The 24563-nt window shown below is 48.0% G+C and overlaps 1 protein-coding gene across 1 annotated transcript; it reads right to left on the reverse strand.

Annotated features, from left to right (window-relative positions):
• Window positions 1-11996: 11996 nt before the first annotated feature.
• On the reverse strand, window positions 11997-17427 carry LOC142559574 (zinc finger protein PLAGL2-like). Its single transcript, XM_075671155.1, has 2 exons — window positions 17256-17427; window positions 11997-13008 (listed from the first exon to the last, which is right to left on the reverse strand). Exons 1-2 carry the CDS (start codon window positions 17357-17359, stop codon window positions 12666-12668), a joined length of 447 nt encoding a protein of 148 aa, XP_075527270.1. The 5' UTR covers window positions 17360-17427; the 3' UTR covers window positions 11997-12665.
• Between the last annotated feature and the right edge of the window lie 7136 nt (window positions 17428-24563).

Raw genomic sequence — 24563 nt, forward strand, 5'->3', positions numbered from 1 at the left:
ATGTAATCAAATCAGCTGGAACTGATAGCCATTTAACCAATACAGATAAATTTCTATCTGACGTCGCACTCAGAAGAGCGTAAGCAAATTGACGCTCATGATCGCGAACATTTTGTCGGCCCGGGAGAATGCGCATGTACGAGGTGGAAAACAAGGACTGGGCCTTTCTTTATATTTAAGGAAAAATGCGTAGAGCACCAGCGAGCTTTCCCAAGCCTATATGCAAAGCCTATATAAAGGAAAGCTTTCACGGCGGGGCTATAGGACATCTTCTGCAAGATTTTAGCAGCACAACAATTATGCATCTAGACAAAATCAGCAGGACTCCGACACCCCAACTACACGACACATGGATTACATTGTAACCGAAACTCACCAACTTTACAGCACGCCTTTTCCACGATCCGACGATCCGACAAAGTTAATAGTGTTCGCCATGGCGCCTTCGTAAATTTGGTGTAGCGCTGCTAAGCCAGAGGTAGCGTGATCAAATACCGGCTGCTGCGGCCGCATTTAGATGGGGGCTTGATAAACCCGTCTTCCGTGGGGTGCACCTTAAGAACCCTTGGTGGTCAAAAGGGATCCGGAGTCTCGCAGTATGTGGCGTCTGATAATCACTTCGTGGATTTGGCACGTAAACCCCCAGAGTTTAACTAAGTGTAGGTTTAGTATTGCCCTACCTGCAGGACTCGCCCCCAACATTTTGCAAATAATTTGATTGGGAAAGCGCATGAGAACCGAAGGCATAGAAAGCTTCGTTTTATAAAAGGAATAACACTGTAGAGCCTGCGTTTTATCCGTATTACGTAGGGCGCGTTGTTGGCCGAGTAATTTCGTAGGCTCTAGATGCGATATATCAGCCCATGCGCTATGTCTACGTGCAATCCAATTACCCATTGCAAATGTCTCGTGTGAGCCGTATTCGCCAAGACAGCAGCTGCAACCACGGTGAGCAAAGTACATAGGAGCTCGCCCAGAATTGTTCACCGGAAAAGAGCCTGAATGTTTGACAATCTGCACGTAACGGCGTGTCTAGGTTTGACATTGTTCAAAGTAAATGTTGAATATAAGCTCACCTGCTTTCGTCCAGATCAGAGGGTGCACTGCTTGTACCCTGGGCCAAGTTGTAGTGGCCGCTCGACATCGTAGAGTTGGGTCGAGGTGTTTCTTTCCGGGCCACAGTCACCTCGTCCCGTACGAACCATGGAGGCGGTGACTTCCTAGAAGAGGATAGTGCGAGGCGCGGTCAAATGTCACGCATCATAGCAGGAGGTGCCATGACGCATACCTGCACCCTCCGCCCAAACTAGCTCTTAATATGGAGATATGGCACTCCGCATGCGCGTTCTTTCTATCTCGTGTGCCTAACAACACAAGTCTCTTGCTTCATCAGAAGGCGATAAAACGCAGTTTGGCATGCGTTCGCTGATCCCGCCAAATTTTCATCACGGCCGGTAAACCCATATTTCATAGTGCTCCAGCGTAGCACACCGTGGAGGCTTGTCAGTTTCAAGAGGAGCACAAACTACTGACGAAAGGCTAAAATATCTCATGTGCAAGGTATACCTTTTATCACATAACAAATATACAAATCCAACTCGCATGTTCAAATAAAGTGACACGAAGCACTATGAAAGCGGTTAATAAATGCTCTATAACTGTCCGCGATGCGCACACTTGTTTGTTCCGTCCTCTGCAACATTTTATATATGCAATATTTATGCGTGTCCGCCACGAAGATTACCGCATTATTCTCTAGCAATTTCTTTGTGCACCGCACCGCTCACAAGCTATGCCGAAATACAAACCCCGAATCAGGCCGATGCCGATTGCGAGGCGTCACAGTTACGTCACGATGACGAAGGTGCTGTATAATACTTGTCGAGAGGAGAACGGTTATAACACGTGTATGCACCAAAAAGTACGACGCGTATCATTCAACGTTGAAGTAATCTGCACCTCTTGTGTCCCGTAGCAAATGGCCATTCTGCAAGATTTGACATGAACAGGCACACACCGAGTGGCTAAACCTACGAAAATAATGTTTGTCATAGCATCTGTTCACTCTAATCCACTTCTACATTAACAGATTAGTGCCCTATATAGATGCTTGTGAGCCGAAATATACGCTAGTATGAGTGGGTATACAGAGGGAGGTGCGTTAAGTCGCACTACGTCTGCTACTTACATTTGCACTGTTCAATTTCACTACAGGCAAGCTCAGACAAATAGGGTTAACCATCAAACACAAGCTCGCGAAAGGGAAGTTCCCGGGTGTGTTGTATAGGATTCCTTGCGCTGCTTGTGAACACGTGCACATAGGTGAAACGGGCAAATTTTGAAAAAGAATATAACACCAAAACTACGATGTCAGCATCAAGCATATGGCAATAAACACGTTACCTGTAACGCCGTGTCCAGGCGTCATACCATCGACTGTGATAGCGCGAAAATAATTTGAAAGGAAAAGAACAAGACGGCAAGGCTTTACATGGAATCCCATCATTTCGAGGCGACTGCACAGACGCTAAATCGCAGGTCAGGCAATCTGCGTCCGATATACAGCGTGTACTTACGTCACAATATGAGGTGTATATAAGGGACCTTCAATTTCCTTCATTGGGAAAGGGGCTCCCAAAGTGAGGCCGAAACATCTTTTATTGCGATAGCAATCAAATGGACAGGCACTCCAGGCACACTTATGCTGTCGGCGTCACCGTGAGGTTCCGTTTGAGTGAAAACGAGGGAAGGGGAGCCGACATACGCGGTTCCATCTCTCGTGCGCGAGCGAGGAAGTCAGCCCGGATACGTGCCTTCTCCTCTGGCGCGTGAGGCAGGCGTTGAGGCGAGGGAGGAGGGGCGTTCTTATCCGGCGGCTGCTACGGTGCCTCGATGTCCTCCCGCCCCTCCTACAGAGCGGAGACAACCTCGGAGTCTACTACGGCGTTGATTACACGAATCGGGGACTAGACGCTACTGACGGATGCCGTAAGGACGCGTTGTCTGTGCTCGTGTGTCTTGAAACCGGTCTGCGACGTGGCTAAAGCGCGCGCCCGCGCGGGCCTCTTCTTCAAAGCGATCTGCTAAGTTCGCAAGAGGGCGGATTATGTCGTTAGCTTCGTATGCGCTGTGCTTTCGACGTCTCATTGGCGCTGAAGCGAGATATGCATGAAAGTCAACTCGCTTGCGGCGGCCGCGATTCCTCACTCCAGAATTTTCACAGCAAGCTTCCGCGCTCATCATGAGAGTTGTGTTCATGCATACCTGTGCGCGCTTGACACTGTGCTCCTTAATTTGGTTGGAGTACGTTGATAAAAATAAAAAAAAATTAAATTATGGGGTTTTACGTGCCAAAACCACTTTCTGATTATGAGGCACGCCGTAGTGGAGGACTCCGGAAATTTCGACCACCTGGGGTTCTTTAACGTGCACGTAAATCTAAGCACACAGGTGTTTTCGCATTTGGCCCCCATCGAAATGCGGCCGCCGTGGCCGGGATTCGATCCCGCGACCTCGTGCTCAGCAGTCCAACACCATAGCCACTGAGCAACCACGGCGGGTTTGGAGTACGTTGATGGGCTAGTTGGTTTGAATCCATGATGGAATGTGCAAGCGCGACTGAACAAAGAGGTACAGAGAAGCAGACACACAAAGACAGCGCTGTCTGTGTGTGTTTCTACGTCCTCGTTGGGTCACGCTTGCATATTCTGTGATTGGTAATTTAGTTTGTAGGTCCACGTTTACAAGTTTATGCAGCTGATAAAACTACTATCCTTAGTAAGGTTATCTACTATTTTACTATTGCAATCGGCTGTACGCCTTTCGGGCAGAACAGTGCATGTTTTTTAAAAATCACATAATTCTTTTAGACAATCACATTTCACATAGAAGAGCTTTGTTAATTAAGCTTGGTTATCCCAGAGGGAAACGGCACTTGCACGAGCAATGAAAATTTATATGTGACCTATCACCAAGAAGTTCACAATATCTTTTAAAATAAAACTTGACGGCAACACATTGCAAGACGAATTCTATCCAGTGGGTTATCAAGGAGTATCCTCTTCGAACGAATTTTCAGCATGGCACAAGAACTGAGATACTGATTTGCGAAAATGGCGATGAAATACATTTTGGTCCCACTGACGTTTGTGCTTCATTGACTAACAAGAACCTTCCTTAGCAAAGTAAACAGAACAACAGTGCGTTTTTACCGTAAGTTTGACGGTGCACACCTAGATTGCAGTGCTATGTGTGATGTGTAATCACATCTTATAACGGCCATCTTGCTGCTTCATATAATTAAATTATCTGAAACTGACAGCCATTCTGCCAATCCAGAAATTTCTTTTTATCTAACGTCGCACCCGGAAGAGCATAAGCAAATGGACTTATGAACACGAACGTTGTGTCAGCCACCGGGGGCGCGTATGTATTGGGTGGCAAATAACTACGGCACCGTTTTCTAATTAAACAATAATGCACACACCACCAGCGAGCATATTCAAACACATATGTGGCTAAGCTTTCACGACGCGGCAACAAAACTTCATGTTTAGCAAAACTTTTTGCAGCATCGCGTTTGCGCACCCGCTTGACAAAATCAGCAAGACACGGACAACCCAACAACACGACACTTCGATTACATTGTAACTGATATTGGCCAACTTTCCAGCACACCTTTTCCGCAATCAGACAAAGTTAATATCGCTCGCCGTAGCGGCTTAGTGAATTCGCTGCTGCGCTGCTAAGCCAGAGGTAGCGTCATCAAATACCGGCTGCTGCGACCGTATTTTGATGAGGGCCGGATAAAACCTGTGTTCCGTGTGTAGACGGTTAAGAAACCCATGTGGTCAAAAGTTATCCGAAGTCCCCAACTACCACGTACCTGATAATCACATCGTGCTTTTGGCACTTAAGCCCCCAGAAGTTCACTTAGGTTTAGTATTGCCGTACCTGCAGGACTGGCCCACCATACTTTGCAATTAGTTGACCGGGTAAGCGCATGAAACCCTAAGGCGTAGAAAGCTTTGTTTCATTCAAAAAACAACACACTGTATAGCCTGCGTTTGATCCGTAGAGAATATTAGGTGGGGCGCGTTTGTTCACTGAATGATTTTGTAGGCGCTAGAGCCGGTATACCAGCGCATGTGCTGGGGCTACGTGCAAGCCAATTTAATATTGCAAATGTCTCTTGTGTGTCCCCTATTCGCAAAGAAAGCAGCAGCAGCCACGGTGAGCAAAGCCCATCAGAACTCGCCTAGAAATGTTCACCGTAAAAGAGCCTAAATAAATGGCAATCAGCATGTGACGGCATGTCGAGATTTGATATGATTTGAAGTAAATGTTCAACGGAAGCTCACCTGCTATTGTCGAGATCAGAGGCTGCACTGCTTGCACCGTGGGCCAAGTTGCAGTTGACGCCCGACATCGTAAAGTAGGGTCGAGCTGTTTCTCTCCCGGCCATAGTCGGCCGTCCTGTACGGACAGTGGAGCGGGTGACTTCCGAGGGCAGGATAGTGCATCCGCGGTCAAATTTCACGCAATCTTGGAGGGCGTGCCAAGGCGAATTCCTGCACCTTCTGCCCGAACTAGCACCAGGTGTCGAGATATGGCACTACGCATGCGTGCCCTTTCTAGCTTGTTCGCCTAACAATACAAGTCTCTTGCTTTATGAGAAGTTGATGAAACGCTGTTTGGCACGTGATAGCAGATCCCGTCACATCTATATCACGACCTGTATACCCACGTTTCATAGTGCTCGAGCGTAGCGGGCAGTGGAGGCTTGTCACGTATACCAAAACCGCAAGCAACTGATGAAAGGATACGAGTCCTCCAGGGCAGTTATACTTTTTGTCACACGATAAATATACAAGTTCAACGCACACGTTCAAATTAAAGTGAAACGAAGCACTAGGAAAGCGGTTAATAAAGCTCTAACTAACCGCGATCCGTGCATTTTTGCTTTCATTCGTTTTATGCAACGTGTCAGTCATGCCATATTTATACTTAAAAAAATTATGGGGTATTACGGGCCTAAACCACGTTCTTATTATGAGGCACGCCTTAGTGGAGGACTCAGGAAATTTCAACCGCCTGGGGTTCTTTAACGTCCTCCTAAATCTAGCTACACGGCTATTTAACCACTTCGCCCACAACGGACAGCGGCCGCCGTCTCCCGGATTCGATATCGTGACCTCGTGCTCAGTACCGAAACACCATACCCACTGAGCAACAACGGCGGGTAATATTTATGCTTGTCCGCCATAAAGGTTACCGCATTATTCTCTATCAATTTATTTGTTTATGCACCACACCGCTCACAACCTATGCAGAACTGCAAACTCCGAATCAGGCCGATGCTGAGTGCGAGACGTCTCCGCAGTGATGTCACGATGACGAAGCTGACGTATAATACGTGTCGAGAGAATGGCGATGGCACGTGTATGCACCGAAAAGTACGACGCGCACAATTCCATGTTTAAGTAATCTGCCACCTCTTGTGTCCCGATAGCAGATGGCCATTCTGGAGGATTTGCCAAGAACAGGCACACACGGTGTGGCTAAAGCTGCGAAAATAATGTATATCGTAGCATTTGTTCACTCTAATCAACTTCTACATTAACAATGGCCTGCTAAGCGCGAGGTCGCGGGATCGAATCCCGGCCACGGCGGCTGCATTTCGATGGGGGCGAAATGCGAAAACACCCGTGTACTTAGATTTAGGTGCACGATAAAGAACCCCATGTGGTCTAAATTTCCGGAGTCCTCAGCTACGGCGCGCCTGATAATCAGATAGGGGTTTTGGCACGTAAAACCCCATAATTTCATTTCTTTGCATTAACAGATCAGCACCCGATATAGAAGCTTGTGAGCCCAAATATATAGTGCGTAGACGTAGTGCGTTAAGTCGCACTACGTCTGCGCGCTATATATTTCGTCAACGACAAGCTCGCGTAACAGAAGTTCCCGGGTGTGTTGTAAAGGATTCTTTGCGCTGGTTGTGAACACGTGTACATCGATGAAACGGGCGATTTCGAAAAAGAATGGAACAGCACAACTTTGTTGTCAGCATCAAGCATATGGCAACAAACGTGTTCGTTGAGCACTCAGTGTCCACGCGCCATGGCATCGACTGGGAATGAGCGAAAATTATTTCAAGAGAAAAGCACAAGACGGCAAGCCTTTACCTGAATCCGATCATATCCGGACTATGGCATAGACGCTCAGTCGCAACTCAGGCAATCTGCCCACGATATGCACCCGATGCATTCGTCAACATATGAAGCTTACATAACCAAATTTCGCATCATTGCCTTCATTGTGAACGAGGCTCCCGTTGGGGGACTGAAACGCCTTTTATTGCGATAGCCATGATATGGACACTCCAAGCCCATTTCTGCCGTCGGTGTCGTTGTCACCGAGAGATCCCGTAGAAAGTCCAAGGGTAATAATAGCGTCTCCGCGCCCCCTATGCTGCATGTGCGACTGAAAGCTCACGAGAGGAGCAGACAATCACGGGTCAATCTCGCTCACGGAAGGACAGACGAAAGTGGGCAGCTGCCGTCATGCGCGAGGCACTCCATGTTGCGATGCGCTGGAGGAAGGGGAGACAGAGGGAGGTGGGCACAACGTAGGCGCCCACCTCCCTCCTAGTTTCTTCTTCACTGCTTTAGGCTTCCTTCGTTCCAGAGAGCATGTTCAATTCTATTAATGTTATACTTCCTTATGTCAGCTGTCTTACGCTTGTTGATTAACCTGGAAAGTTCAGCCAGTTCTATTCTAGCTGTAGGGTTAGAAGCTTTCATACATTGGCGTTTGTTGATCAGATCTTTCGTCTCTTGCTATAGTTTACTGCCATCCTGTCTAAAGGAGTTACCACTGACTTCTATTGCACACTCCTTAATGATGCCCATAATATTGTCGTTCATTGCTTCAACACTAAGGTCCTCTACCAGAGTTAAAGCACAAGACCTGTTCTGTAGCTTGATCCGGCATTCCTCTATTTTCCCTCTTACCGCTTACTCATTGATCGGCTTCTTATGTACCAGTTTCTTCTGTTCCCTCCTCAAGTCTAGGCTAACTCGAGTTGTTACCATCCTATGGTCACTGCAGTGCACCTTGCCGAGCACGTCCACATCTTGCATGATGCCAGGGTTAGCGCAGAGCATAAAGTCTCTTTCATGTCTAGTCTCGCCATTCGGGCTCCTCCACGACCACTTTCGGCTTTCCCGCTTGCGGAAGAAGGTATTCATTATCCGCATATTATTCTGTTCTCCATACTCTACTAATAACTCTCCCCTGCTATTCCTAGAGCCTATGCCTTATTCCCCCACTGACTTGCCTCCAGCCTGCTTCTTGCCTGTCCTGGCATTCAATTCGCCCATCAGTATAGTGTATTTTGTTTTGACTTTACCCATCGCCGATTCCACGTCTTCATCGAAGCTTTCGACTTCCTGGTCATCATGACTGGATATAGGGTCGTAGACCTGTACGACCTTCAACTTGTACCTCTTATTAAGTTTGGGAACAAGAGCTGCCACCCTCTTGTTAATGCTATAGAATTCCTGCATGTTACCAGCTATATCTTTATTGATCAGGAATCCGACTCCTAGTTCTCGTCTCTCCGCTAAGCCCCGGTAGCAAAGAACGTGTCCGCTTTTTAGCATCTTCCTAACTTCACTGAGCCCTATTATATCCCGTTTACTGCCCTCTAATTCCTTAAATAGCTCTGCTGCACTCACCTCACTAGATAACGTTCTAGCGTTGAATGCTGCCAGGTTCAGATTCCAATGGCAGTTGCTTCTCAGCTGCTGGGGACTGAGGGCCGGGGTTTGTTGTATTCATATAGGAGGTTAATACGTACAGTGTTGTATTCATATAGGAGGTTAATACGCATAATACGTACAGTAAGGTACGATTATGCGAGTATATAAGTTCGTGTCCATAGAGATCGTGTCCATAGATTCGAATATAGGCTGTGTTAATAAAAAATTATAAAACAGCCCTGATGGGTCGTAAAATGTGACCGGAAACGGTATCCATTGGCGTCGCCAATGCCTGCCGTTCCCGGTCACACTATATATATATATGTATATGCACACACGCAGAACAGAGGTGTGCTTGCCCTAACTACGTTGTCAGTCAGCATAGAACGTTTATGAAAGCCCGCTCATTCTTAAAAAATAATTTGTGTACTTCTTTTTCTTGAAATAATGGAAATCCATAATGAGGCTCATGTAGGAGTCGCGTCGTGTAAGATTGAGAAGTATAGAATCAAACATCGCAAGAGTCGCCAGTTGTTACGCTGGTCGTAAGCTGAGCAATATTTACCTTTCGCGGTCATTTTATTCCTTGGCAGTTTCATTATATTACCTGATATTACCTTCGTATATCAATGCACAAATATGCTCGCCGAGATAGTCGTTGAACGATCGGACAACAAAAAACCAACTGAGCCTAATCCGGGTGTGCACGCAAAGGAAGCTTCTCTTCAATCATGCGCGCCACCTATACCATCGTCAAACTGGCTATAAGCTTTACGTAAGGCATGCCAAATATTCAACGGTTTTCAATTAATTTGTATTTATTTATTTCATCTTATATTTTTTGAAGAAACATCGATATTTTGCCATACTAAAGCGTCACGCTAATGCTTAGCTTATGATGAGAATGGCCACAAAACACAAAAATTCTTTCCTTTGTGACCACTGTGTACCACATGAATTCTTCGAAAAACTCGAACTTTCTGAGTGCTGTACTATAGTTTAGCGTCATTTAAAATGAAACTAAACTAAAAATCAACCAAAAAGTTTAGGCGACAGAAGAGAAGGGAACGAGAACACCGCTATCACTAATATTTCTCTGAACGCAAAGAGGACGCGAGCAATGCTAATAATAATGTTGAGTATGTTAACATCTCCTCTGAAACGTGCTGGAGACAAATTGTCACCTAGTCTGCTTTATTTATTCGGGTTTTATTACATTCATCGGCATCTACAATATGGAACATGTGATCTCGATCTTCCTTTCGTATTTAAAACCTCTATCCCCAAATATACCGATACATCTACGCTTCCGATGACTACGATCCCTTCATTTCCTTCCGTGCTTTTTATTTCTGCAGTGCATATTTACTCAGCGACCTGGTATTAAACGGTGCCGAGATAGACGCCAATGCCTGCCACCCCCGGTAACATTTAACGAGGCATCAAGGCTGTTTCAGAATTTTTTATTAACACAGCCTTTATTCGAGACTGACAGGGTCCTATGGACACGAAGTCGTATACTTTCATAATCGACCCTTACTGTACCTATTCTTCTCATCATTACTTATACCTTTTCTTTTACTTTACTCAAATTCCCTCACCTTTGAGCAGGGTGGAAGGCTAAAGAATGTCACCTTAGGTCGAACTCTGTTGAAAAAATTGTGAACTCTCACCTGGTATTTCTTTCAGAAATACTCAGACGAGCCTCTGTGGGTATAGTTTGGTATAGTGTGGATGGATGGATGGATGGATGGATGGATGGATGGATGGATGGATGGATGGATGGATGGATTGATGGATGGATGGATGCTATGAGCGTGCGCTTTGAAACGGAGGGGTGATGGGGGGAGGTAAATTGCACCACCGAGTTCCTTTTCTGATTTCGCCGAGGGTATTACCTACTTTAAATTTTTTTTATGCGAAGCTGTTTTCTTTGCCAACCTCGCCCGGTATCGTGACCTAACGCTAAAGCCTGGCTGTTCCCTTTCCCAATAGGCGGATCAATCACAACGCCTCGAGATGGCGCTCGCCTCAGCGCAACCGCGGAGTGCACTCTAATAGTAGGCACAACCATCTGTACTCGAAAGTGCATTGACACTGAATGGAGAAAGAGGTTGAGAAAGTCGTCAGCCAAGTAACGGGTAATAAAAACTAAATCGACAAACGGGAATCATGAGAAAGGAAAGAAACAAAAAAGATTATGGGGTTTTACGTGCCATAACCACTATCTGATTATGAGGCACGCCGTAATGAGGGATTCTGCAAATTGAGACCACCTGGGTTTCCTTAACGTGCACCTAAATCTAAGTACGCGGGTGTTGTCTCATTTCGCCTCCATCAAAATACGGCTGCCGTGGCCGTGATACGATCCCGCAACCTTACGCCTAGCAGCTCAACACTGTAGCCATTCAAGAGAGAAAGTGACACCGAATTGGCTGTAATGAATGAAAAAAAGACAAGGGAGATTCACAGGAATGGGATGAATGAAATTTGGAAGAAAAACCTGTTGGATAACAAAAAGCGTAGGGGGTTGCTATATTTGAGGCTCGATCTGGTTGCCTAGGAACAAAAGCATTCGCAATTCGCAACAAGATGATATTCGCAAGAAGATGAGGCATGTTAATGCTACAGCATATTTTCAGAGACCACTCGGCACCTCCTAATGGCATCCGAAAGGATTTATCCAGTGAGACCCGGAGGTAACGTAAACCTCCCAAAAGCTCTTCAATTTAAAGTAGCTGGGAGCATCAACCACTCAGCAATCGCGATAAGCAAGAGACTAAGAGTATTTGTGTATGAAAAGCAGGAAAAAACTTGGAACGACCTGATTCATTGCAAGTTTACGAAGCGATACAAGGCAGATAGAGAAGCTTTGATCAAAAAAAGGATTATCGAGATTTATATAGAAACACTGGAATTATAGCAGGTACAGTACACCTGATCAGATCAAGCAGGCTAGGTGACTGTCTCCATGCCGTTTTATAGGGGATGCCAATGCCGCATCATCATTAAACTCCATTATATAGACGAAGCAAAGTTATAAGTCATCATTAATAACATGCCCCAGCCAAGCCGACTGGTAAAGCTGGTGTGACTGTTAAAGCGACTAGCGGGGGCATCCTTCAGAGAAACGGACCACAGAGCTCAAGTTAACCAGTCTAATAAATTTAATCGCATATTTCAGGGAATGGGCAGTAAAGCATCATCATTGAAGTCCATTTATTAGCCGCAGCAATGTTTACATGCACCACCTAAGCCGACAGTTGCAGCTGTATTTCCGCTATCACCATCACGTTTTTGCAGGCAGTCTTGAGCTTCCTCCATTGAACAAATGCGTACCAACTTTAACAGTTCTGCTTGTACAATGCAGGCCACTAAAGCTATAGATAACGTTACCAGCAAGGCTCGAGAATATTAGGACGGCACTTTACTCAACTTCCTCATTAAGAACGCTACTACAAATATCCTTACTACTATTTTTTCCAAGAAAGTTATCTCCATATTTCGTTCAATCCAGGAGGCATAGAAATTTATTTTAAGCATGGCTCGAGAATTGCGAAGAACGGGTGCGCTCTTCGAAGAAAACCACAGAGCTCGCGCACAGCATTCCTAGAGATAACCACTGTAAGAACTTTATTCGCAGGCCTTCTTCAGCCCTAGTCAGAAGAAATAAGATTAGCCCAGTTTTGTTTGTCAAAAAGTTAGCTCACAGCTAGAACAGTTGAGGCCCAGACCGCAAGTTCTTCTGCGAAGGCACACGACGGATCTTGGCACCAGGGTGGCATCCAGAGAAGTCACTCCTCCCGGGTGAATATCCGGCTGTAGCGATGAGGAGTCCACCGTCAGGTCCGACGGTGCTTCCCGACGTGCTCGACCACTTTCGTGGCGGGTGCTGCCCTGTTAAGGAGACCCTTCGACGGCTACTCCGTCCTGTGCCCCTACGCGGCATGAAAGCATGTGCCTCTTGCAGTAATCTTTGGTACTATATTTTTTGCCGCACACGCCGCACTCAAAGGACGGTTCGCCGTGCGTGCTTAAATGCCTCGTGAGCTGATAATTCTTCATAAACAGTTTACCACACTCGGGACAGTTGTGGTTTTTCCCAAGCAAGTGGTCAGCGGCATGCTTTTGAAAGGCCTTCGCGTCGGTGAAACCGAACCCACACACTTGGCACTCTTGGATTCTGTTGGCAGCCTGGTTCTCTCGCTGGTGCCACGCTGCTTCTCTGGTTTCTTCGGGAACTCTGCGAGAGAAGGGATCGGGAGGGCGCTTTATTAGTAAAATTTTATAATAATATTATTTGGGGTTGTACGTGCCAAAACCACTTTCTGATTATGAGGTACGCCGTAGTGGAGGACTCCGGAAATTTTGACCACCTGGTGTTCTTTAACGTGCACCTAAATGTAAGCACACGGGTGTTTTCGCATTTCGCCCCCATCGAAATGCGGCCGCTGTGGCCGGGATTCGGTCCCGTGAATTAGTAAAATTTTGCCGTGAAGAGCGCAAATGTGGGATCGTGCATTTTGTTGCAAGAAAGAACTGGAGCTGTCGAGTGCTACCGCCTTTGCAACGGACGCTTTTATTTTACACTCCCTACGCTTTCCGACGATGGCTTCGGCGCCAAGGAATAATCGCCTTGTTCACCGAAACTTCAGAACAGAGAAAGTTTCAAAACCGCGTTCTCGCTTGGACCCATCGAGCCGTGTTGAACGATGCTAAAAAGCAACGAGGCGACAGAAACCTAGCGGTAAGGCTGAAACATGTTTCACAGGGATAGGTGGGCTAGTTGGTGGTCGATATTGGAATGCATTATGTAACCGGGCAAACGACAACGGACGAAGAAGGAAACACACAGGACAGGAGCGGAACTTCAACCTTCAAGGTTGAAATTCAAGGTTCAAGGTCCGCGCCTGTCCTGTGTGCTTCCTTCTTCGTTCGTTTTCGTCTGCGCGGTTACAAGATGCATTCCAGTATGGATTTAAGCCGTTCATTGTCTGTGCTGCATGACAGCAGAAACTGCGAAGCCCCGTAATTTACCTTATTGTCGTGTTGCCTTGACGGTGATGAAAGAGGCCCGTGCGCACATTGACCAACCACAATACAGACTCTTTATGATGTGAACCTTTACTCACAATAACAACTTTGGGACGTGAACACGCATAAATCGTCGAAATATGGTGTCATGGTCAACGCGTCGGCTATTTATGCCGGTGCATGACTCATGGAAGGGTCCACCAAAATCGTTGGCGCTCTCGTGCTACACACACACACACACACACACACACACACACACACACACACACACACACACACACACACACACAAACACACACAACGGGTGCAAGATAATCTACAGAGAGTCAACGATAATGTTCGAGAAAACTCCCCATGCATGCAGGAACACCCTTAGAAGGTTAATGGGGCAGAAAGCGTCGTCCGGAAAAGGCATAAAGTAGCGATAAAGAGTGTGTGCGTTTCAATACAGTGCTATCTCGTGTTTTTGTACCAGCGATTTGAGAGTACACGTTGAGCGAGTCCTACGACTTTCCTTTACTATCAATATCTCAGCCTTGCGCTCTCCCCGCACAAGAGCGGCCACTGAAGTCAACACGGGGCAAATGCATACGAAGTGTTGATTGAATGTCTGGCGAAAACTGCTGGGCATATAGCGTGCTCTACAACAGTGGAATATTTAATAAACCGATGTACCAGCAACGGCAGACGTCGGGAAACAGGATATGTGTTGTTTTTTTTTCTTTCGCTAATTCGGTAAAACAACAAAATAATTGCTTTAATCAGAGGAGTTATGCTGCTACCGAAAGTGGAATTTCCAGCTACTGGCGGCGCGATCTCTCAGCATGAAGCCACAAGAAAAATCCTTCTCCTAGATCATGACGCACAAGATACTGTCATGTTTTTGCTAGGAAACTGAAACGTTGCTCCTGATTAGCAAGAAACGACATGCGCATGAAACGTCAGCTGTTTCCGTCTTTTCGCGTCTTTGTTTATTATAATTCTTTGGTGTTTACGTGCCGAAACGGTGACATGAATATGGACCACGCCGTAGTGGGGGACTCCGGATTAATTTTCACATCCTGGAGTCAAGAACTCCAGGATGTACAAAGGACCCTGTACTCCAGAACCCTGAACACAGTGGACGGGAGTTTTTCCATTACGGCTATGTCGAATTGTGACGGCCGCCCCCGGTATTCGAACCCGAGTCCGCGCACTTAGCAGCGCAACGCCAAAGCCATGCAAGACAAGAGATCTGCGTTTCCGATATTTCTACACCCCTGTACGTATGAGGTTACACAAAAATTTGTTTTAAAGCAAAGCGTCTGGAACACCAGCGCCGCACACGTCTAGACCTTTAACAAGATACTGACAAGATCTTTTCGACAATTCATTGTCTTGCTTTGAATGTCCTAGAGCTTGAAACCTTTGAAAACTGTCTTCTCTGACCTCTAGAAAATAGCCTTGTCACCATGTTTGTTAGGATTTAGAGGTCTAGAATTTTCACTCAGCGCAAGAAATACACACTCAAAAATGTCTCAGTAACCCTCTCAGGCAAATATCATCGATGGGCATCATACATTCGTGATGAAATCATAAATCTAGCCTTTGTCTCTTTCATGAATGTAACTGAACCAGAAGCGTAACATGGGGCAGTAGATGTGCGGATACTACCCTTATAAGCATTCTGGAGCAATCGAACAAGCCACAGCCTATGACTTTACCTTTCACTTCGATGCTCATTAAGAATGCACAGGGATTACGCTTGCAAAGATTAGAGAGAGAAACTTTGTTTGTATTCATATGCAGGCTAAAATCTTTCGCCCGCTGCGTAGGCATGGACAGAGCAAGCTATGCTAGAAATAATCCGAAACACTTTTGCCGCACGCTCAGAGGAAGACCGGTAAAAAGTGCAAACATCACAAACTGCTGTTCTAAAGATTTCTAAGCCTGTCATGTACCGCCTGTCTCTTTTAAATTGCATAATTAAAACAATCACTTATGTCACATAGCATAGCTTAATTCGTTAAGCTCGGTTACTCATAGAGGCAAACATCATTTGTACGAGAAATCAAAATGTATATACGACTTATTAAGGAAAACCTTCTAATTAACTTGTTAATTATTTGACAGCACATATTGCAATGCACGAACTCTATCCGGGGAGTTGTCAAGGCGTATCAACTTCGAGCGAATTTTCAGACTCTCACCAGATCCGAGATAATGATTTGCGTAATTGGCGATCAAATACGTTTTCGTCCCACTTACGTTTGTGCTTCATTGACTAACAATCTTCGCTAGAAAAGTAAATGGAACAGCAGTGCGTTCCTGCCGCAAGTTTGTCGCCGCATACCTCGACTGCAATGTAATGTGCGATGTGTGATGCCATATCAGAACGGCCATCTTTCCGATTTATATAAACAAATCACTTGCAACTGACCGATATGTTTGCAATCCAGAAAAATTTCTAATGTCGCCCCCAGAATAGCGTAATATATAGACTCTAATGCACGCAAATATTTCGTCTGCCCGTGTGAATGCGCACCAATGGGGTGGCAAATATGGACTGGGCCTTTTTATGATTAAGCAAAAATGCATAGAGCACCAGCGAGCTTGTTCTATCCTTTATGAAGCTAAGCTTTCAAGACTCGACAATAAAACTTAATCTTTTGAAAAGGTTTTTGCAGCATAACATTTGTGCACCTGCTTGACAAAAACAGCAGGACACGAAAAACCCAACCACCCGACACGTAGATTACATTGTAACCGAAATTGGCAAACATTACAGCGCGCCTTACCCGCGATTAGACAAATGTAATATCGCTCGCCGTGGAGGCCTAGCGACTTTGGTGCTCCGCTGCAAAGCCAGAGGTGGCGTCATCAAAAACCGGCTGCTGCGGCCGAATTTCAATGGGGGCCGGATAAAACCCGTCTTCCGTAGGGTTCACGTTAAGAAGTCCCTGTGGTCAAAAGTGATCCTGAGTCTCCTACTACGACGTGCCCGATAATCACTTCGTGGTTTTGGCACGTAAACTCCCAGAGTTTAACTTAAGTGTAGATTTAGTACTGCCCTACCTGCTGGACTGGCCCACCATACTTGTCAATAAATTGACAGGAAGCGCATGAAACCATAACACGTAGAAAGCTTCGTTTCATTAAAAGAACAGGGCACTCTAAAGCCTGCAGTTTATCCCTATAGGATATTAGGTAGGGCGCGTTCGTTGACTGAGTAATTTCGTAGGCGCTAGAGCCGATATAACGGCCCATGTGCTGGGGCTACGTGCAACCCAATCCCACATTGCAAATGTCTCTTGTGTGAGCCGCATTCACCAAGACGGCAGCAGCCACGGTGAGCAAAGCACATAAGATGTCGTCTAGAAAGGTTTACCGTAAAAGAAGCGAAATTCTTGGCAATCTGCATGTAACACATTCTCTAGGTTTGACATTATTCGAAGTAAATGTTCAATAGAAGCTCACCTGCCAAAGTCCAGATCAGTGGCTGCACTACTTGTGCCATCGCCGATGCTACAGCTGCCGCCCGACATCGTCGAGAAGGGTCGAGCCGTTTCTTTCCCGGCCATAGACGCCCGTCCTGTACGGACAGTGGAGCGGGTTAGTTCCTAGGGCACGGTAATACAGGTGCGGTCCAACTTCACGCTATCTACGATTGGGTCCCAAGGCGAATTCCTGCACCTTCTGCCCAAACTAGCACCTGGTTTCGAGACATGGCACTGCGCATGCGCGTCCTTTCTAGCTCTCGCTCCTAACTATACAAGTCTCTTGCTTTATCAGAAGGTGATAAAAGGTAGTTTGGCACATGTTCGCAGATCCTGTCATATCTATATCACGACTTGTACACCCACATCTCATAGTGCTCGAGCGTAGCATGCAGTGGAGGCTTGTCACTTTTACCAAAACCACACGCAACTGATGAAAGAATAACAGTCCTCCTGGGACGTCGCAACTGCCACCCAACATCGTCAAGTAGGGTCGAGCTGTTTCTTCCCCAGCCATAGTCGGCCGTCCCGTATACTGTTGCGTTTCGCCTGCGACACGTGGTTTTGCCGGCGCGACTGCGGCGGGGCGGCGGACATTTTGGCCCGATCGTCGTCACCGCAACACTCATCGCCAGGTGTTTCCAGGCGCGACTGCGGCGAGGCGACCGCCTAGGGATCATCCTCGCATTCCAGTCATTGTGCCCGAAACAGGCGATGCCAAAGCAGGGATCTCATTCCAGTTATTGGGCCCGAAACAGGCGATGCCAAAGCAGGGATCTCGTTCCAGTCATTGTGCCCGAAACAGGCGATGCCAAAGCAGGGATCTCATTCCAGTCATTGTGCCCGAAACAGGCGATGCCAAAGCAGGGATCTCATTCCAGTTATTGGGCCCGAAACAGGCGATGCCAAAGCAGGGATCTCGTTCCAGTCATTATGCCCGAAACAGGCGATGCCAAAGCAGGGACCATCTTCTCGTTACAGTCATTGTGTCCGACCGGCAGCGCCACGACAGGGTGCTACGAGATCGTGCTCGACATGGTGCTACGGCATCGCTACGACAGTGTGCGTCACCATTAGCCCATTGTACATTCACGTGCTCGTCTTTTGAGGGGTTCCTTCTTGCCCTCAACTGCGAGAGTATAAAAACAGCTGCCCCCGGACGCCAAAAGGGAGGGCTCCGATTTCTTCTGCTGAGTGAAGTGCTTCCCCGTCTCTCTACTTCGGTCAAACCTGACCACCTACTCTTTGCGATGTTAAAATAAACAAGTTGTTTCGTTGTTACCAGTCGACTCATGCTTTGCCGGGACCTTCGGATGCTTCCAGTTGTACCCCAGGCCGCCAGGCCAACGCTACCCTTGGGGCTTGCGACCCAGGTACAACCACGGGCGTCAGCGCCGAGTTCCCAACAGATCGTACCAGCGGTGCGATCCCAAACATCTGGTTGGCAGCGGTGAGATCGCCTACGACTTCAAACAACTGTCTGCCAGCGGCGAGATCGCGACAACGGAGGCCAGCAGCAAAGAGATGCAGTTGACAGTATGCTGAGCAGCTCAACGACGATCCGGGAGCAGTGCAACGAGCCCTGTGTGACGACTGGTTGCCTGCAGCGGAACGACTGCGCGGAATTCCTGCCTGCGAGGATAGGTGAGTGCGGGACTTTCTTCTTCTGAGCTTTGCCAGGCTTTTGTTAGTGTTAGAAACAGAGCTGGTAATTGTGGTTGTCGTTGCTGCCGGGTTAGTTTGCGGCAAGACAATAGTAAGCAGTAGAGAAAGCAGCATTCAGAGCAGCCATGGATTTGAAGTCGTTGCGCAAACCGAAATTGTTGGAGCTTGCAAGAGAGTTGGGTCTGGATGTCTCAGACAAACTAAGAAAACCTGAACTGCTAAAGGCTATTCTTGAGTTAGAGGCTGAGGATGACGAGCTGTCGGAATGCCTTGAGACTATTGAGGAGAGGTCAAAAAGACAGGAGCGCGAACTTAAAGAGCAAAAAGAGAAATATGAGCGCGAACTTAAAGAGCAAAAAGAGAAACAGGAGCGCGAACTTAAAGAGCAGAAAGAAAAAGAAGAGCGCGAACACGCTTTGGAAATGAAGCGTCTCGAGGTAGAGATGGAACGCGCTCGTAATGGAAGTCAGGCACACGGTGCAGGAGAACGCGTATTGTTCAAAATGACTGACCTAATGCGGCCGTTTAAGCTTGGAGAGGACATTGGTTTGTTCCTGGTTAACTTTGAGCGAACGTGCGAGAAGCAGGGGTTCTCTCGGGAAACGTGGCCACAGCGCTTGCTCACTTTGTTACCCGGCGAGGCGGCCGACGTAGTCGCTCGCTTGGATAGAGAGGAGGCAGAGGATTTCGACAAAGTAAAATCGAGTCTGCTAAAAAAGTACCGGCTGTCTGCGGAGGCGTTCCGTCGGAAGTTTCGGGAAAATGAGAAAGGCAGAAGTGAGTCATATACAGAGTTTGCGTATAGGCTTATGTCGAACATGCAGGAGTGGCTCAAAGAAGAGAAAGCGTTTGGTGACCACGATAAAGTTCTGCAGTGCTTCGGGCTAGAGCAGTTTTATAGTCGGTTACCGGAGAACGTGCGATACTGGGTCTTGGATAGGCCAGACGTGAGTACGGTGGCTAGAGCCGCTGAGCTAGCCGAGGAGTTTGTGACGCGTCGAGCTCGCGGAGCTAAGGACGGTCAAAAGGGTGAATTTGGCTCCAAGTCTGAGAGGCCAAGGTTCACGCCCAAGAGAGCAAAGGGGAACACGCGTAGTGCGGATGCGAGTGGAAGCAGTGCGACCGAACCTAAGGAGACGGCGGCAGCCGAAGCCGAACGCAGAAAGCGGTTCGAGATGAGGCGAGCGGGCGTTTGTTATACGTGCCAGAAGCCGGGTCACTTTTCGGCGCAGTGTCCGGAAACAACACCAAAAGTTGTGTTTTTTTCATTAGGCAGCACTGACGAGAACATGAAGCTTCTCGAGCCTTACATGCGAGACCTCCTCGTGAACGGGAAAGAGTGCCGAGTGCTTCGCGATTCCGCAGCAACGATGGATGTAGTTCACCCGTCTTATGTAGAACCCCATATGTTCACGGGCGAGTGCGCGTGGATCAAGCAAGCCGTGGAAGCTCATAGCGTGTGTCTGCCGGTAGCAAAAGTGCTTATTGAAGGACCTTTCGGAGCGCTTGAGACAGAGGCGGCAGTGTCATCTATGCTGCCACCCCAGTACCCGTACCTATTTTCAAACAGGTCCGATCACCTCCTGCGCGAGAAGGGGCTTTTGTTTGGTGAAGCTAGTGTTCAGGCCTTAACCAGATCGAAGGTTCGGGAGCTCGCTGCAATGGCGGTAGTTGCGGGGCCGACGTTATCAAACAACGAAAAAGGGTCAGAGGCGCAGCAAGCTGATATTCAGAGCACGCCCGAACTGAATAAACTTGAGTCTGTAACGTTAAAGGCGCCAGATACTGGAGAGGAAAATCCCGATGCGGGAAAGTTAGAAGAGCTATCTACTGATTTGCTCATCGCGCCTACGTCAGACGGACTTGATAGGTTGCTAAAAGTCAGCCGGTCGGCTTTGATAGCCGAGCAAAAAAAGGATGGCAGCCTGGAAAACGTGCGCTGCAATGTCAAAGAAGGTATCGCCAGGAAAACTGCGCGTTTTGTGGAAAGGGGTGGAGTCCTGTACCGGAAGTATCTAGACCGAAGAGGAGTGGAGTTCGATCAGCTGGTCGTGCCTCAATGCTATCGTCAGGATCTGTTGCGCTTGTCACATGGGGGTTCGTGGTCCGGACACCTAGGAGTTAAGAAAACTAAGGACCGTCTCTTGCAAGAGTACTATTGGCCAGGGTGTTTTCGGGACGCAGACCATTTCGTGAGGACATGTGACACTTGTCAGCGGGTGGGCAAACCAGGGGACAAATCAAGGGCGCCGTTGAAATTGGTACCTATCATAACGGAGCCTTTTAGACGGCTCGTTATTGATACTGTGGGACCTCTGCCGGTAACAGCCACGGGGTACAGACACATTTTGACTGTGATCTGCCCAGCGACAAAGTTCCCTGAAGCAGTGCCGCTTAAAGAACTCAGCTCAGTTGAGATAGTCAATGCACTACTGTCCATATTTGCGCGAGTTGGTTTTCCTGCAGAAATTCAATCAGATCAGGGCACAGTGTTTACTAGCGCTTTGACGACAACTTTTCTCGAAAGGTGTGGGGTAAAGCTGTTACACAGCTCAGTGTACCACCCACAGTCGAATTCCGTTGAGAAGCTCCACTCCGTCATGAAGCGCGTGTTGAGAGCGTTGTGTTTTGAACATCGAACTGACTGGGAGCTGTGTCTGCCTGGGGTGATGTTTGCTTTAAGGACCGCGCCGCATGCGGCTACGGGGTTTTCGCCAGCTGAACTGGTGTACGGTCGCTCGCTTCGATCTCCGCTTCGCATGCTTCGAGAATCATGGGAAGGTAGGGGCGACGACCCAGTCGTGGTGGAGTACGTGCTTAAGCTCCTCGAACGCTTAAGAAGGGCACAGGAGTTGTCAGGTGAAGCAATGACAAAGGCCCAGCAGAGGGCCAAGGTTTATTATGATCGGACAGCCAGGGCCCGTCGTTTTGAGGTTGGCGATGAGGTCATGATATTGCGCACATCGCTAAACAACAAACTAGACGTGCAGTGGGAGGGCCCAGCACGAATTGTTCAGAAACTGTCGGACGTTAACTACGTGGTAAGTCTGCCAGGAAAGCGGAAAGCACAGCAAGTTTACCACTGTAATCTGCTCAAACCTTATAGACAAAGGGAAGCAGTGGTGTGCATGATGATAAACGTTCCTGAAGAGCTTCCGGTCGAGCTTCCAGGACTAGGCTCAGTGACGAACAGGGAAGACACCGGTCAAGTCATTAGTGACCTTATCAGTAAAGCACCGCTGTCGCCCGAGCAGAAAACCGAACTACACCAGCTATTACAAGAGTTTCAAGGTCTGTTCTCTGAGAGGCATGGTAGGACTTCTGTACTTACTCATGATATTGAACTTACCTCCCCAGAGCCAGTACGATCCAAGGCGTATCGGGTGTCACCCCGCCAGAGCGATATTATGGAGGCTGAGGTAAAGAAAATGCTACAGCTCGGTGTTATTGAGGCAGGTGAGAGTGATTATACCTCCCCTTTGATTTTAGTTGAGGTACCGGGCAAGGAACCTCGTCCTTGCGTCGACTACCGCAGGCTTAATTCCATCACTAAGGATCAAATTTATCCGATCCCTAACATCGAGGAGCGCCTTGAGAAAGTTAGTGGCGCTCAGTTTATTTCCACCCTAGATCTTGTCAGGGGTTATTGGCAGGTTCCACTTACAGAAGAGGCTAGTAGGTATGCGGCGTTCATTTCACCAATGGGAACATTCCGTCCTAAAGTGTTGAGTTTTGGTTTGAAGAACGCGCCATACTGTTTTTCAAGCCTCATGGATAAAGTGTTGCGGGGACAGCAAGAATTCGCTTTACCGTATCTAGACGACGTAGCGATATTCTCCGCATCCTGGTCTGAGCATATGACACACTTGCGGGCAGTGCTAACCCGCCTGCGCGAAGCAGGCTTGACAGTCAAGGCTCCTAAGTGCCAGTTAGCACAGGCCGAGGTTGTCTACCTCGGTCACGTGATTGGTCAGGGTCGTCGCCGCCCCTCTGAAATAAAAGTGGCCGCTGTGCGAGACTTTCCGCAACCGCGCACCAAGACCGATATTCGGTCGTTCTTAGGTGTCGCCGGCTACTATCAGAGGTACATCCCTAGGTACTCTGATATCGCGGCTCCCCTGACGGATGCTCTAAGAAAGACAGAGCCTCAAACAGTCGTCTGGGACGAGACAAAGGAAAGAGCTTTTAGCGCCCTAAAGAGTGCCCTAACAAGCCAGCCTGTGCTACGATCGCCAGACTATACAAAAGGGTTCATTGTTCAGTGCGATGCTAGTGAGCGAGGCATGGGCGTTGTACTGTGCCAACGGGAAAATGGAGAAGTAGAACACCCCGTCCTGTATGCTAGTCGTAAGCTGACCAGTCGTGAGCAGGCGTATAGCGCCACCGAGAAAGAGTGTGCATGTCTCGTGTGGGCCGTTCAGAAATTGTCATGCTATCTAGCCGGCTCGAGGTTTATCATTGAGACGGATCACTGCCCTCTCCAATGGCTGCAGACCATCTCTCCCAAAAATGGCCGCCTCCTGCGCTGGAGCCTCGCTTTACAACAATATTCCTTTGAGGTGCGTTACAAAAAGGGGAGTCTCAACGGTAACGCCGATGGCTTAAGTCGAAGCCCCTAACGTAGGAATCAGCCTCAAAATTGTTTGTTACTGATGTTTTTCTTCCTGAGGCAGGATTTTTTTTAACATATTGCTTTTGTTTAGTGTTTCAAAGTGATGATATGCTTTCTAGTGCAATTTTTCAATTTGTGGACGCGTTCTGAGTGATGCTAGACTACTGTAAGGAACTAGGCAGTGGTATAAAAAGGGGAAAGAGCCTGGCAGGGCTTAGTGAGGGTTGTGCCGTGCTTGCTGACTGAGCGGTTGAGTTTCAGCGTAGTTCTAACGCTTGCCGGGAACGAGAACAAAAATGTGAACTCTCCCGAAGTCACTTTGCAGTGTCCCGTGCGAACCTGAACAAGAGAACGAGGCCTTCTCTGTGCGCTGCGCTCAAGAAACGTCGAGGGACGCCCGACTTCGATTATGAGCATCATCGAGCGACATCCCTCCGGACAGCGGATGCAGTCCCCTGTCCATCGGGATCTCCTTCCCCCGGCGGGGCGGTCTGTTGCGTTTCGCCTGCGACACGTGGTTTTGCCGGCGCGACTGCGGCGGGGCGGCGGACATTTTGGCCCGATCGTCGTCACCGCAACACTCATCGCCAGGTGTTTCCAGGCGCGACTGCGGCGAGGCGACCGCCTAGGGATCATCCTCGCATTCCAGTCATTGTTCCCGAAACAGGCGATGCCAAAGCAGGGATCTCATTCCAGTTATTGGGCCCGAAACAGGCGATGCCAAAGCAGGGATCTCGTTCCAGTCATTGTGCCCGAAACAGGCGATGCCAAAGCAGGGATCTCATTCCAGTCATTGTGCCCGAAACAGGCGATGCCAAAGCAGGGATCTCATTCCAGTTATTGGGCCCGAAACAGGCGATGCCAAAGCAGGGATCTCGTTCCAGTCATTATGCCCGAAACAGGCGATGCCAAAGCAGGGACCATCTTCTCGTTACAGTCATTGTGTCCGACCGGCAGCGCCACGACAGGGTGCTACGAGATCGTGCTCGACATGGTGCTACGGCATCGCTA

This window comes from Dermacentor variabilis, chromosome 10 (genome assembly GCF_050947875.1).
Source record: "Dermacentor variabilis isolate Ectoservices chromosome 10, ASM5094787v1, whole genome shotgun sequence".
Taxonomy (NCBI): Eukaryota; Metazoa; Arthropoda; class Arachnida; order Ixodida; family Ixodidae; genus Dermacentor; species Dermacentor variabilis.